This window comes from Suricata suricatta, chromosome 3, assembly GCF_006229205.1.
Source record: "Suricata suricatta isolate VVHF042 chromosome 3, meerkat_22Aug2017_6uvM2_HiC, whole genome shotgun sequence".
NCBI lineage: Eukaryota > Metazoa > Chordata > Mammalia > Carnivora > Herpestidae > Suricata > Suricata suricatta.
The window spans coordinates 41820296-41833767 of record NC_043702.1 but is presented as its reverse complement, the minus strand read 5'-3'; the positions used below and the strand labels follow the sequence as shown (position 1 = coordinate 41833767).

The window sequence follows — 13472 nt, the reverse complement described above, 5'->3', positions numbered from 1 at the left end:
TGCAAGCCCCATGTTGGGCTCTGTGCTGACAGCTAAGAGCCTGGAGCCTGCTTCAGATTCTGTGTCTCCCTCTTTCTCTGACCCTCCCCCACTCATGCTCTGTCTCTGTCTCTCAAAAATGAATAAGTGTTAAAAAAAATTAAAAGTCTGTTATATTTTATCTAGTATTTCCATGTATTTTTAGTGGGGTGGTTTTTAAAGTTAATTTAGAAATTATAAGTCAATACTGAAATTATGGACTATTTCAATATGAACAGTGAGAGTACTACATATTAAAGTATATAAAAAGTACCTCTCAAAAATGTATAGAGTTAAATTCATTTATAAGGAAAAAAAGAAAGTCTCAACATGAATAAAGCATTTGGATAAAGAAGTTAGAAAAGAACAAAAAATTAAGCTGATGAAATATGGATACACCACCAGATTGATATGTGATAGATGACCACTACAAGTATGTACAATGATATGGAGCCAGAATCTTAGTCTAGTGGGAGAGTGTAAACTGGTATCACTATTTTGGGAAACAATTTTGGCATTACCTAGTGAAATTAAAGATGTGTACACTCTGTGATTCAGCAATTCCACTACTAGGTATCTATCCTAGAGAGTTCCATGCACCTTTCAAGTGCCAAGGAGCACACACAAGAATGTTCAGACCAACATTGTTTGAAATGGTGAAGAAATACTAGAAAAAATCCAAATGCACATCAATAGTAAAATACTAAACTGTGATATATTCACACAAAAGAATACTACATAGCCATGAAAATGAATAAAGTACTGTAACACACATCAACATGGATGGATCTTAGGAACTATGTTAAGTGAAGAAAGAAAATTATGAAGACTAAATATACTTTGATCCCATTTATGTAAGATGCAGTAACTTGCAAACCTATATATTGTCTAGGGTTGTCGACATATGTGGTAAAACTATAACAAATAGGAAGTGCAAAATTTAGATTCAGTGGTTACTCTGGATAGAGAGAGAGAGCAGAGTGGAGTTAGAGAGGGGGCACAGGAGACTTCCAAGTTTCTGGGAACCGCTAGGTATAAAACGTCAAGAGCCAGCCTTTTATCCATATATGTATGTATAGACATTTGAAATGACACTCATCAAATATTAATATAGTTAAATGTAGGCAGTAGATTTGGGATTATTTCCTATTTTCTTTGCATTTCTTTTCTGTACGACTTTAATTTTTTATGACGAATATGCACCATTTAAATTTTTAAAAATGTCATCCTGAAGGAGACAGATAGAGAGAAAGGTTGTTATAGCTATGTACAAGCACTGTTGTAAGCACCTTGCATTTTCGTAAATGTTTATTTTTGAGAGAGAGAGAGAGAGAGAGAGAGAGAGAGTGAGCAGGGGAGGGCCAGAGACAGCGGGAGACACAGAATCTGAAGTAGGCCCCAGGATCTGAGCTGGTAGCACAGAGCCCCATGCAGGATGTGAACTCACAAACTATGAGATCATAACCTGAGCCAAAGTTGGATGCTTAACCTACTGAGCCACCCTGCTGTCCCAGAAGGTTGTTATAGATTGAGTATTTGTGTCTCCCCAAATTCATATGTTGAAGTCCTAACCCCTAACGTGAGGCTGTTAGGAGGTGGAGTCTTTGGGAGGTTATTAGGTCATAAAGGCAGACCCTCAGGAATAGGATTAGCACCTTTATAAACAAAAACCTAGGGGTCCCTGGGTGGTTCAGTTGGTTAAGCGTCAGCCTCAGAGCTGACAACACGGAGCCTGCTTGGGGTTCTCTCTCTTCCTCTTTCTGCTTCTCCCCCTACTTGCATGCTCTCTCTCTCTTAAAATAAATGAATAAACATTATTAAAAAAGAAAGAAAGAAAAAGAAAACCTAGAGAGTTCCCTCCTCACTTGCACCATGTGAGGCCCAGTGAAAAGACAGCTGCCTCTGAACCAAGCAGCTGACAGACACTGAATCTGCTGGCACCTTGAACTTCCTTGCCTCTAGAACTGTGGGAAATAATTGTCCCAGAAAAAGATACAGAAAAAAGAATAAGGAAAAGAGCCCTGTGGGAGAAAGCCCCAAAACAAAGATCCAGCAATCAAGCCTCTAGGTACTTACCCAAATGGGTCGAGAATTCATGCCCACACAAAAATCTGCACATGAATGTTAATATCAGTTTTATTCATAATTGCCAAAAATGGATCAACAAACTATAGTATATCCATACAAGGAATATCATTCAGCAGTAAAAAGAAATGAGCTATCAAACTACAGAAAGACATGAACGAAACTTAAAGGCACATTACTAAGTGGAAGAAGCCAATCTGAAGAGTCTACATACTGTATGATTTCAGCTATATGACACTCTGGAAAATGCAGAACTAGAGAAAAATTTAAAAGATCAGTGGTTGAGGCACCTGGGTGGCTCAGTTGGCTAAGTGTCTGACTCTCAGTTTTGGCTCAGGTCATGATCTCACAATTTCGTGAGTTTGAGCCCTGCATCAGGCTCTGTGCTGACAATGTAGAGCCTGCTTGGGAATCTCTCTCTCTCTCCTCTCTCTCTCTTTCTCTCTCTCCCCCTCTAACTCTGCCTCTCCCTGGCTCACACTGTCTCTGTTTCTCTCAAAATAAATAAATAAACAAATAAATAACTTAAAAAAAAAGGCCAGCGGTCTCCAGGGGTTTGGGATAAGGGGGAGAAGGATGAACTAGTAGAAAGCAGACTTTAGGACAGTAAAACTGAAATGGTGGATACATGGCGTTTCGCATTTGTCAAAATGCATAGAATTGAACAACATAAAAAGTAAACCCTCATGTAATCTTGGACCATAAGTTAATAATAATATCACAATAGGTCCATCAAATGTAATGAATGTACTACAGCACTGCAAGATGTTAAAATAGGGGAAATGAGGAGAGGCAGGTAGAGAGAGAGTATGGACTTTCTGCTTAACTTTTCTGTAAACCCAAAACTGCTCTAAGAGTCTAAAAATATAAAAAAGGCCCAAGAAGAGGGTGAAGCTCTTTTGAAATATCTAGGGCAGTTATTTGTTGTTAGCAAATCCTAACCTTACCACATTCTTTAAAAGTTTTTTAATGCTTCTAACCCCCTGGGGTACGTACCAGAGTGATTCTGCTCACACTGCTGAGGAAACTGAGGCCAGAGAGTGTAAACGTCTTGCCCTGGGCCATGCAGCACGTAAGTGACAGAGCCAGGATGCAACCTGGGGCAGTCCTTGCTCCCGGCCTTGACCTGAAACTGCCTTCCTGCTAAAGGGGCTAAGGCGAGCGAAGGTTCAACTGCTTCCCATCTCAGAAGAAATTAAAATATTGAAACTGGAGACCTCAACTGCTTTATAAAGAACTAAAATTAATCTGCTTTATACTTGTCTAATTTCCCTGGAAATGTATTGTCTGTGCTTTTTTGCTATCATTGTTCAAACGGATTGTATTTGAAATCTCAGAGGATGAAAATGTTCAAACCAGATAAGCACAGAGTCAATAGTCTTTGGATAGGAGTTTTTTTTTTTTTCCTCTTTTAATTCTTGGGGAAGGAGGGGATATTGTTTTATCAAAAAGGCTTGTCAAAAAAAAAAAAGACCCCAAAACCAAAAATAAACCATAGTGGGAATATGACACATTAGAAAGAAACATAAAATGCCAGTTTGTTTAAATCTATAACCATAGTTGACGATATTTTTTATTGCTGGTTTTTTACTGTATTTTGAATTAATGCAAATACCCAATAAATATAAGTTATAAAATGGAAGAAAGAGCAAGTGTTGTGTCAATTCAAAATATCTTAACCAACCCAACTGCTTTTTGAGTTCCTAGTTTGCAGCAGAACCACAGTGTGGGTACCAGAGGGAGTAGAGAGGTCAAAAAAGAGGGTCAGGCCTTTACTTCAAAGAGGTTGTGACCAGCGTAGACACATCCAGCACAGATGACATGCTGGTTATCTTGCCAGCTGAGCTCCGTGGAGGATGAGAGTAAGAGCTAAGGCAGTGGAGATTCCCTTGGCCCACTGGGACATCCACGGGTCCTCCAGGAACCTCTGGAAATAAGGCTGCAGTACGCGGGATGGCCTTGCATTCCTGGCCGTGGTCTGTGATGGGCAAAGGCTCAGAATCTTTCAAGAGTGAGTTCGGTGTGTTTCAGAACAAGGAGAAGATGTATTTTTCTGAGGCAGGAATACTGAGGAGCTTGGAGCAATTTGTTGGGAAGAGTCTACAGAGAGAGGACACTGGAAGGCCAGTGACCTATGCAGAAGAGTTTGTGCCTGTGTCAAAATGTGAATGGGAGATATTGCAAGTTCTTGAACTCCCTCGAAATCTTATCTCCACCCTCCAAAAAAGATGGGCTTTAAATTTACTCTTCATTTATACTAAGAAGACCCTGTTCTTTTTCCTAACAACACAAATCCTTTATTGGAAGCCTATTTATTTTGCCAGAATAAAAAATCCTGTATTCCTTACAATACCAAAAAGTAAATAAAGTGCATACTCATTTACATGAAAAGATGCGAGAATTCAGAAAGATTAAGTGATTGCTCAATGTCACATTTTGAGAATTTCAAATTTCGGAATTTCCGAAGACCATGCCTTAACCGTTGTATCCATCTCTGTGCCTCTAGTAAAGTGACCAGTAGGACTTTTGCTTCTAGAACAAATAAGTATGATTGATATACACGCACACACACATACGACACACATACACACGTTTTGATTTTAGGCTTTAAGGGCCACTCTCTGTCACCACTACTCAACAGTGCCACTGCAGTGCAAAATGCAGCCATAGTCAATATGTAAATGAATGAGCATCGCTATTTCCACTAAAATATTAAAATATGAATTTCACAGAATTTCCATGTCACAACCTTATTACTTCTTTTAAAATTCTTTTTCAACCACTTAAAAATGTAACAACAATTCTTAGTCATGGGCTCTCCAGAGAGGCAGTGACCACATTTGACTTGTGGGTAACAGTAGGCCCACCCCTGTTTTAGACTTAATGATTAGAGCATTAAGCTAATGAAGCCAAGGTTAAATGTCTTATCTCTGTAAGAGATTGTTTGCTTTATGCTGTGGAAAATCCTGTTTTGTTGGCAACAAGCTATTTTTCTACCAAGGCTGAGTGTCTTGCAAATTTCTAGGGGATTACAAGGGCAAAATTGGCTTAATGCAATCCAAACCACAATAGGGAAAACAATATATATGTTCTTCCCAAAAATGTTAGTGACCCCCAGCACATTTTTATTATAGCCCAGGTGAAATTTTCTAAAAATGTGCTCATCGTAACTTTAGGATTTTATGAATGTCTCACTGACAAATGAGCAATTTTCATGTTGTCTAATACATTGTATAGACACTCGGGAAATATTATAGCAGTTCACATTCAGAGTTTGTTATGGATATTAGCACCTCTGAGTTTAACTCAATCATTAGCCTGCCCTTAAGTCTTTAGATCCCTGTTTTACTCCCTTCGTTCATTCATCCCTTTAATCAGTGAATAGTACACACCTACAAAATATCCAGTCTTGTGATGGGCCCTGGGAATTCAAAGCTGAATACCAAAGTCCACAGTTTTGGGGAGAAGACAAACACATTTTACCTGGGTAAAACTTTGGTGAGCTAGAGGCTAGAGAGTCAGAGATAGAGGCTAGAAGGTACCAAGGAATGCTTTTGGAGGATGTGAGACTTGAACCAAATCTGAAAAGATACATACAACCATAATATCTCTATCTAGAAATGAGAACAATAGTACGTAAATTGTTACATAAGCGAGAAAGGCAAGCGAGGACTGGGGTATAGCCATGAACCTATTGTCTTTCAAATCCTTGTTCCTGGAACATCAGATTTGAACGTCACTAGAAAATAGTCACATGCGAATCACACACACCCTCCCACTTAGAGTGTGTTTCAGATTCAGAATTTCATGAAAAATACATATTAGTTAAAATAAAAGAGAGCACAAAATATAAAATTTTCCCTCTTAAGTCTGAACTGAAAATCGTATTATAAGGATACATATTTGGGGGGTTTTTTTAGCTGAATTTAAGACACATAAATCCAAATAGTTTTGAAAAAGTAGAATGCATTCTCACCTGGAGGACTTTCCTAATTCTTTTTAGATTGTGTATCAAGAGCAGATTTTTCTCTTTGGAAACCCGACCTAACTGTTCATCCAGTTGTATTAACAAGTTTTGAAGAAGAATTGTTGCCATGGTTTCATTGTTGGAAGCCGCCTCCCTAAAAACCAAAAGTGTTATTACACAGGAGGAAACAACTTCCAGTGAAAGGTCCACTTTTTTACCATACTAGTTTTAAAAAGAGAAAAATGTGTTCCACAGTGACAAGCATTTAAAAGCTTTTTAAACTTATGTTGTACACATTAAAGTATACTCAGCATCACTAATCATTGGGAGATGCAAATCAAAATATGAGCTACTGCTTTGTATCTACTAAGTGGATGGCTATTAGTGAAAACCCAAATTAACAAGTGTTGGTGGGGATGTGGAGAACCTGGGGCCTTGTGCATTGCTGATGGGAATGGAAAATCGTGCAGCCACTGTGGAAAACACAAAATATAAGCATAAATTGCATCCCACAATTCTGCTTCTGGGTAGATACCCAAAAAGATTGAAAGCAGGAACTTGAATGGATAGTTATGAATCATTGTTTGTATTAGCTTTATCTACAATAGCCAAAAGGTAGAAACAACTCAAAGTTTGATTGACAGATGAATAAAACAACAAAATGTGACTTAAATATACAACAGAATATTATTCAGCCTTAAAAAGAGAAGGGAATTCTGATACACTCTACATGAATTAACCTTTAAAAAATATGTTGTATGACATTCCACAGCCACAAAAGGACAAATATTATGCAATTACACTTATATGAAGTACCTAGAATTGTCATATTCAGAGAGACAGAAAATAGAATGGTGGTTGACAGGTCTGGGCTACAGAGAATGAGAAGTAGATGTTTAATGAGGACAGAGTTTCAGTTTGGGAAGATGAAAACGTTCTGGAGATGGATGGTGGTGATGGCTGTACAGAAATGTAAGTCTACCTAATGTCACTAAACTGGATACCTACAAATGGTTAAAATGAAAAATGTCATGTCATGTATATTTTCTCACAATAAAAAAGAGAACTATTCAAAGCAAAAAAAAATGTACAAGATAAACAGAGCTTTAAGGAATGGTTGTAAAACATAATAAAAAATAATTATTTACATGGAGTCTGTGTTGAAAATTGATGTAAACAAGAGGTTTATTTCTTGGCTTTTTAATACCTAGGAATTCCTGGGATTTGGACTTATGAAAAACTAAAGCACCAGAAGTATTAAGTTCTCATCTACAATAGATGAAACCAGAAAGGATGATGATTCTCTTCCTTAGAGGAAGCTTTCCAAATCCTTGATGAAAAATATGCATCTACTCAGTCAAAAACAGATCATAGGATAAATCCACATGGATAGAGCATAAGGCATTTGTATATCAACCTCTAGGGAAAATATAATAATGTTTGGTCCTACCAGTCTTGATTTTCAATCCACTGAGCCAACAGATGTCGAATTTCCATTGGAAAGTTGTCATCGTAGAATTGATCTACTTGCTCCAAAAATTTGATTTCTAATTGTTGGACTTGATTCCACTGAGACATGCTATAAATGAAGAGGTAAAATTAGAGTTCACAAATGTTAATAACCATGGTACATGTGTTTTTCCCCCTTAGATTTAAAAGATAATGTTGTCCATTAGTTAAGTAACCAGTGAAAAAATTTTCTTTTATCTTCCTCTTCTTTAAGAAAACAGTAAAGAGAAAATGCTTTCAATCCAAATATAAAAAGCAAGTGTCAACTTTTCCCTAAGTCATCCCTAATGCAGGGAACATGATTCTTTCTCTTTTCCCAAACGATGTCCTGCTTTGCTCTCACAGGAACTCCAGAACTTTCTCCCGGAAAATTGCACTCCCCCTCACCACCCCTCACCCTACCCCCAATCTGTCAGGCAAATTGGGTTCTCAACAAGCTCCCTTACTATCCCTTCCTTTCTCTGTGCTCTTTTTTTTAAAATTCTTTTTTATTAAAATTTTTTTTGACATTTATTTATTTTTGAGAGACAGAGAGTGACCAGGGGAGGGGGGCAGAGAGAGAAAGAGACACAGAATTGGAAGCAGGCTCCAGGCTCTGAGCTAACGGTCTGCGCAGAGCCCAATGTGGGGCTCGAACCCACGAGCCGTGAGATCATGACCTGAGCTGAAGTCGGATGCTCAGCCGACTGAGCCACCCAAGCGCCCCACCTTTCTCTGCACTCTTGACTTTGAGCAGCCTGAGGTAAATAACATACTCAACTGTACCTTCAAAGATCTTTTTAGGGCTTTCTATGTGAGGAGCACCCAATAACAGTTTCTTTTGTGTCAAACTGCTCATTCCTTTTTTTTTTTTTAAATTTCAGATTTATCAGGCTTCCATAGTCAGCCTTATATTCCCATACTTCTAATTGAATCTAGTCCTAGCTTTTATGAAGAGGTTCAGGTATGCATTTTATGGGCTCTAACCCTTTCAGTTCAAAATATATGTGAATCAATACATATTTATATTTCTCTGTATGATGATACACTATGAATGGGCAGAGCTCTTAAAGTCTAGTTTTAATTAGTCTCTGATGTGCACCTGACAGTGGTTAAACCCTCAGGTTACTTAAGAAGAAACCACACTTGATACATATTTGGCAGCCTGTCACAAAACAAAAGTATGTGTCTCCCTCGTGTTATTCTGCGCTGGCCAATCTAGAAACTTTCAACATTTCCTAATTCAGGGAGATTAATACGACATCTTGAAGTTATAGTATTTTACTTTTTCCAAAGTCAAAAATCCTAATTGTTTTATCAGCAATTTTAGATCAAGGAACAACACTTTTACATGATTAGTCACCCTAATATTTTGGCCTATCTTGTAAGTTTTGCTTTTGCCTACAGAAGGTCATGATAACAAATTTCATGTATTTCATACACATATCTCTCAGGCTTCAAATGGAACCATTCTGGGGCACCTTTTCCCTGATCTGAATATATAGAAGAATGTTTTTCTAAAAGAAAGACACTAGCAAAAGAAATGTTTTATATTCATATCGCTTTGTATCTTGAGAACCTTTACATGCACGATTATAGGCACATTGTGGGTGCCCAGTAAATGCTTGTTAAGTGAAGAATGAGCGGCAACCCCGATTTTGTCGTGAATAGGGCAGGTGGATAGTAAGTTTTGCCCCAACTTTAAAAACAACAAACATCCGAGGAACAAGTAGGTGAAATGACTCCTGCCCAAGATGCACAGCTGCTAAGGACACATGTGAGGTTGTCTTTCCAGATGCTGGTCATATACACACACCATACAAAACTGGAACACTTTATTCCTATGCCACAGGGCTGTTGTCCTGCCTCAACCCTATTTTATTCTTGTTAATGGTGAGAGCACATTGGCTGAAAATGCCATTACAATTGTAATTGCTACTTTTCTAAAATCCTTGCTATTATTTGGATGAAAATCTGTTTTCTAACTAAGAATTAACTGGTCTGCACCAAACCCAGAGTTAGAAAAATTACTCCTAGGATCCGGGTCCACCTTCCTGAGAGCTGAACTTAAGGCTGAAGAAGGGAAGGAGAAGGTGTATGGTCCGAGGGCCCTCTTCTCTGTTGCAGCCTCTAGAAATGCCTTTGCTCATCCTTCCCTGCTTTGCTTTCACTCTTTCAGGGCGAATTCTCCCATCACAAGAGAACTATAGAACACTTCTTTTGAAAACTGAGTGCCTCTCCATTCTCTTTGAATGTCTGGCCCTAGATAAAGGGGCATTTTGTCGCACTGTCTGGGAGCTAATAGTGCCACGCTGGCTCTGTGACACATAGCTTGCCAAGGAGATGACATGCCCAAAAATGTTCTCTCTCATCAAAGCCACAGCCACTGACGACCTTAGCTCCAGACTCATGTCCTCAATCTAGTGTCAGACATTATAGCTCAGAGGAGCTGGTTAAGAAGAGAAGAGGGGCTCACTTTCAGCACGCGGCGAGGACACACCTCCGCAGCAGCCACAATCGTCCCTCCCAGCGTACAGATCTGCGGACTGAGCTCCGGAGTCTCACACACAGACCTGCGCGGGAGCGCACCTATGTATGCATCATGGAGTCGGACGCCGTTTAGAGGAACCCATCCTCACACCAGTTAAAGTGAAGTTAACTGTCACACCACCAAGTGCACAGCCTCGGCAGCATCCTGCACAAGCATTTCCTGACCCGCGCTCCTCCGAGAAGCAACTCAAAGGTGTGGTCTGCCTACTTACCTGGCTCTCTCAGCCCGAGTCCCAGGCGGTGTCAAGTCCAAAGTCAGAATCGCCCCTCACAGTCCCCAGGACGAAGCCGCTGACGCCATTGTCAGTAGGAGATTTGCATTTCTCCTCCCACTTGAGGCTTTCCTGTACGTCAGTGTTCGAGTCTCTGGGACTTTACTTGAGTCGGTTCCCACCCACTCTCTATTCTAGAAATGCTAAAGAACAGGAACAATCAGGTTGAAGCCCCTTTGCGGGGCGCCCTCTGCTTATGTCCCTCCCTCCCTCACCTCCCCCCGCTTCACTCCTGCACCTGCAGATGGTCCAAGGGTGTCAGGGCGTGGTTGGGTAGGTGGAGCTGCATATTCATTTTCTTCGGGGGGGGGGGGTTCCCATACAGTCTGAGACCCCCTGCAGACTTACTTGTCTGGAGCTAAATTCCTGGCTTCCTCCTTTAAGGCTCCACTCACCCTGGTGAGCCGGCCCTTGGGATAGGAGGGGTGCCAGGACCGAAATATCAAACTCCCAGACCTCACTGCGCTATCCAATTCCAGCAGGGGCTTCTCACCGGGAAGAAGACAACCTCACCCAAAGGTCTGGGCCAGCTGCTGTGCGGGCTGCTCACACCGTCCCTCCTTCCCACTCCCAGGTAGCCCTGTTCCTGGTCACTGTGGTATGCTTTTCTGCCTTTGTGACATGGGCCTATTCTAGAATCACAGAGCTGGAGGGAGCCTTGGTCTCATCTGATTCTAACACCTCTTTCATCTCCAGAGAGACTGAGCCCAGAGAGGTGACAGGAGTTACTCAATGAGTTAGCTTCAGAGCCTGGATAAGAGGCCAGATGTTTCACTCCCTCCTTGGTGGTCTTTTTATTTCATCTCCAGGCTAGATGTTAACCCTCTGCACACACAAGTTCTACGAATGTTCAGGCAAATAAAGACAGAAATAAAGCAAGATAGACCAAACAAGGCAGAAAGAATGACTCGGTTTGCATATGCACGAGTCTACAGAAATACCCCAGAGTAAAAGGCCTGCTTCCTGGCCCTTGGACCTGCGTCACACATATGCACTGTCTGGGTTCTTCTCTCCCAGGTGACATGATCAGGTGCTTAAATTCACCGCCTCTCTCCTTCACAAACACAAGTCAGTCAACTCCAGAGTCATACTTTCTGCATCACTCTGCTCTGATCAGTTAGGCCTGGTCTTGGCTGCTTGGTTCCTGGGCAGTTTCTGGGAGCTTCTGCTACTGTGTCCCCACCTGAAGGAAGTTCCTAACTGAGGACATTCCAATAAGCTAAGGGGCAAAGTCTGGTTTAAGGGGCAAAGTGATGGGGAAGCCATCACTGCCTTTAAGAAAAAGTCCAAATTCCTAGCACTCAAAATGCTATACAATTTGGTCCCAACCTATCTGGAAACTCCCCTCTTCCTCCCCCTCCCTTTCACATTTACCAGTTTCTTATAAAAGTATATAATAAAGGACATAGATGAACATCCAGATGGAAGAGATGGGGGAAGGGGTACAGAGCTTCCATACCTTCACCAGGCACCCACCCTCCTGGTACTTCAGCAACTCGGAACCTCTCAAAATTCGGTACTTTGGAGGTTTTTATGGAGGCTTCATCATGAGCATGATCATTGACTCTATTTCCAGCCCCTCACTCCCTTCCAGGAGGATGCAAGAGTGAGGCTGAAAGTTCCAGGCTCTACTCCCTCCCCAGAAGCCTGGGATCGGAGGCAGACTAGTCTGTTCTGCTCCCTAGATTAACCTCTCCTATTTCAGTGTTGATTCAGTGTGGATTCTCCCTTCAATGGCAGCTTTGTCCTTCAATTTGTGTCAATTTTTTCAATTGTAATTTAATTTTAATTCCAGTGTAGTTAACATAACAGTGTTATATTAGTTTCGTTGCCCATTAGGCAATTCAGTAAGTCCATATATTTCTATAGTTGAGAGTTTGTTTTTTGGGTTGTCCTTTTTTTAAAATCCTGTCCTTGAGAAAGATTTCACTGATGACCACAGCAACTTTTCCCTGCTCTGAATTCTCCTCACATTTCTCATCCAAACTAGTGCTGTCCAAGAAAAAAATGAGATGCAAGCTACATGTTTAAATTTTCTAGTAGCCACATTAAAAAAAGTAAGAGGAACAGACAGAATTAATTTCAATCATGTAAATAATCCAATAATACAGAATATTAACATTACAGCATATAATCAATGTCAAAAATATTAGATACTTTGTATTCCTTATTTCATATGAAATCTCCAGAGTCTGGTGTGTAATTGACATTTTCAGGAAATCTTCATTTGGACTAGCCATGTATCACGTGCCAGTCTTCATCTGGAGAGCCTCATGGCTAGTGGCTACGCTATTGGACAGTGCAGGTCTAGACCACTCATTTAACACTTCCTGCCTTCTAGTGTTAGTCATACTGGGTTTGTGTCTTTATGATCATTATATTCAACTGTTGAGTGTCTGCTATGCAAAGCAGACTTTGTTCTCTTCTTCCTTTTAAGGACCTCTCCTCAGGACTCCCTCAGCAACTTTCAAACTGATTTTCTGACACTTTTATCCTCTTAAAATTGTTGACAACTCCAAAGAATTGTGGTCTTATGATTCTGTATTAAGTTCATATTAAAATTAAATCTGAGAATAAAATTAAATGTTTATTTGTTGAAAATTATAATAAAAATCCACTATTTATTAAACATTTATTAAACATTTATTAAACATGTTTATTTGTTTGTTTGTTTACTTATTTATTTATTTATTATTTAGAGAGGGGGGGAAAGAGAGAATCCCAAACAGGCTCTGTGCTGTCAGCGCAGAGCCAGATTGGTCTCTGTCCCATGAACCATGAGATCAGGAGTCAGACTGAGCCACCCAGGCCCTGTGTTAAACATTTTTTAAATGAAAAACTAGTATATTTCCAATATAAAAAAAATTAGTGAGCAGGTGTGTGGCTGGCTCAGTCGCTGGAACATCCAGTTTCTTGATCTTGGAGTAGTGAGTTTGAGCCCCACATTGAGTGTAGAGATTAGTTAAAATCAAATCTTTAAGGGATGCCTGGGTGGTTCAGTCACTGAGCATCTGACTTCAACTCAGGTCATGATCCACAGTTCATGAGTTCAAGTCCTATATCTGGCTCACTGCTGTCAGCTTGGAGCCTTC

General features: G+C 40.2%; 1 protein-coding gene across 5 annotated transcripts in view; it reads right to left on the bottom strand.

The window, feature by feature from the left end:
* STAT4 (signal transducer and activator of transcription 4) overlaps window positions 1–10967 on the bottom strand; it is a 92975-nt gene extending 82008 nt beyond the window's left edge. The window contains exons 1-4 of one of the 5 annotated variants that reach the window (XM_029934215.1): window positions 10894–10967; window positions 10321–10523; window positions 7521–7649; window positions 6080–6224 (exon numbers count right to left, since the gene is read on the bottom strand). In XM_029934215.1, coding sequence (XP_029790075.1) covers window positions 6080–6224; window positions 7521–7648 — 273 coding nt within the window. In that variant the 5' untranslated portion in view covers window position 7649; window positions 10321–10523; window positions 10894–10967. Of the gene's footprint in view, window positions 1–6079; window positions 6225–7520; window positions 7650–10320; window positions 10524–10728 lie in introns of those variants that run through there. The other 4 variants (XM_029934213.1, XM_029934216.1, XM_029934214.1 and 1 more) reach the window with 4 other exon arrangements.
* Window positions 10968–13472: the final 2505 nt, after the last annotated feature.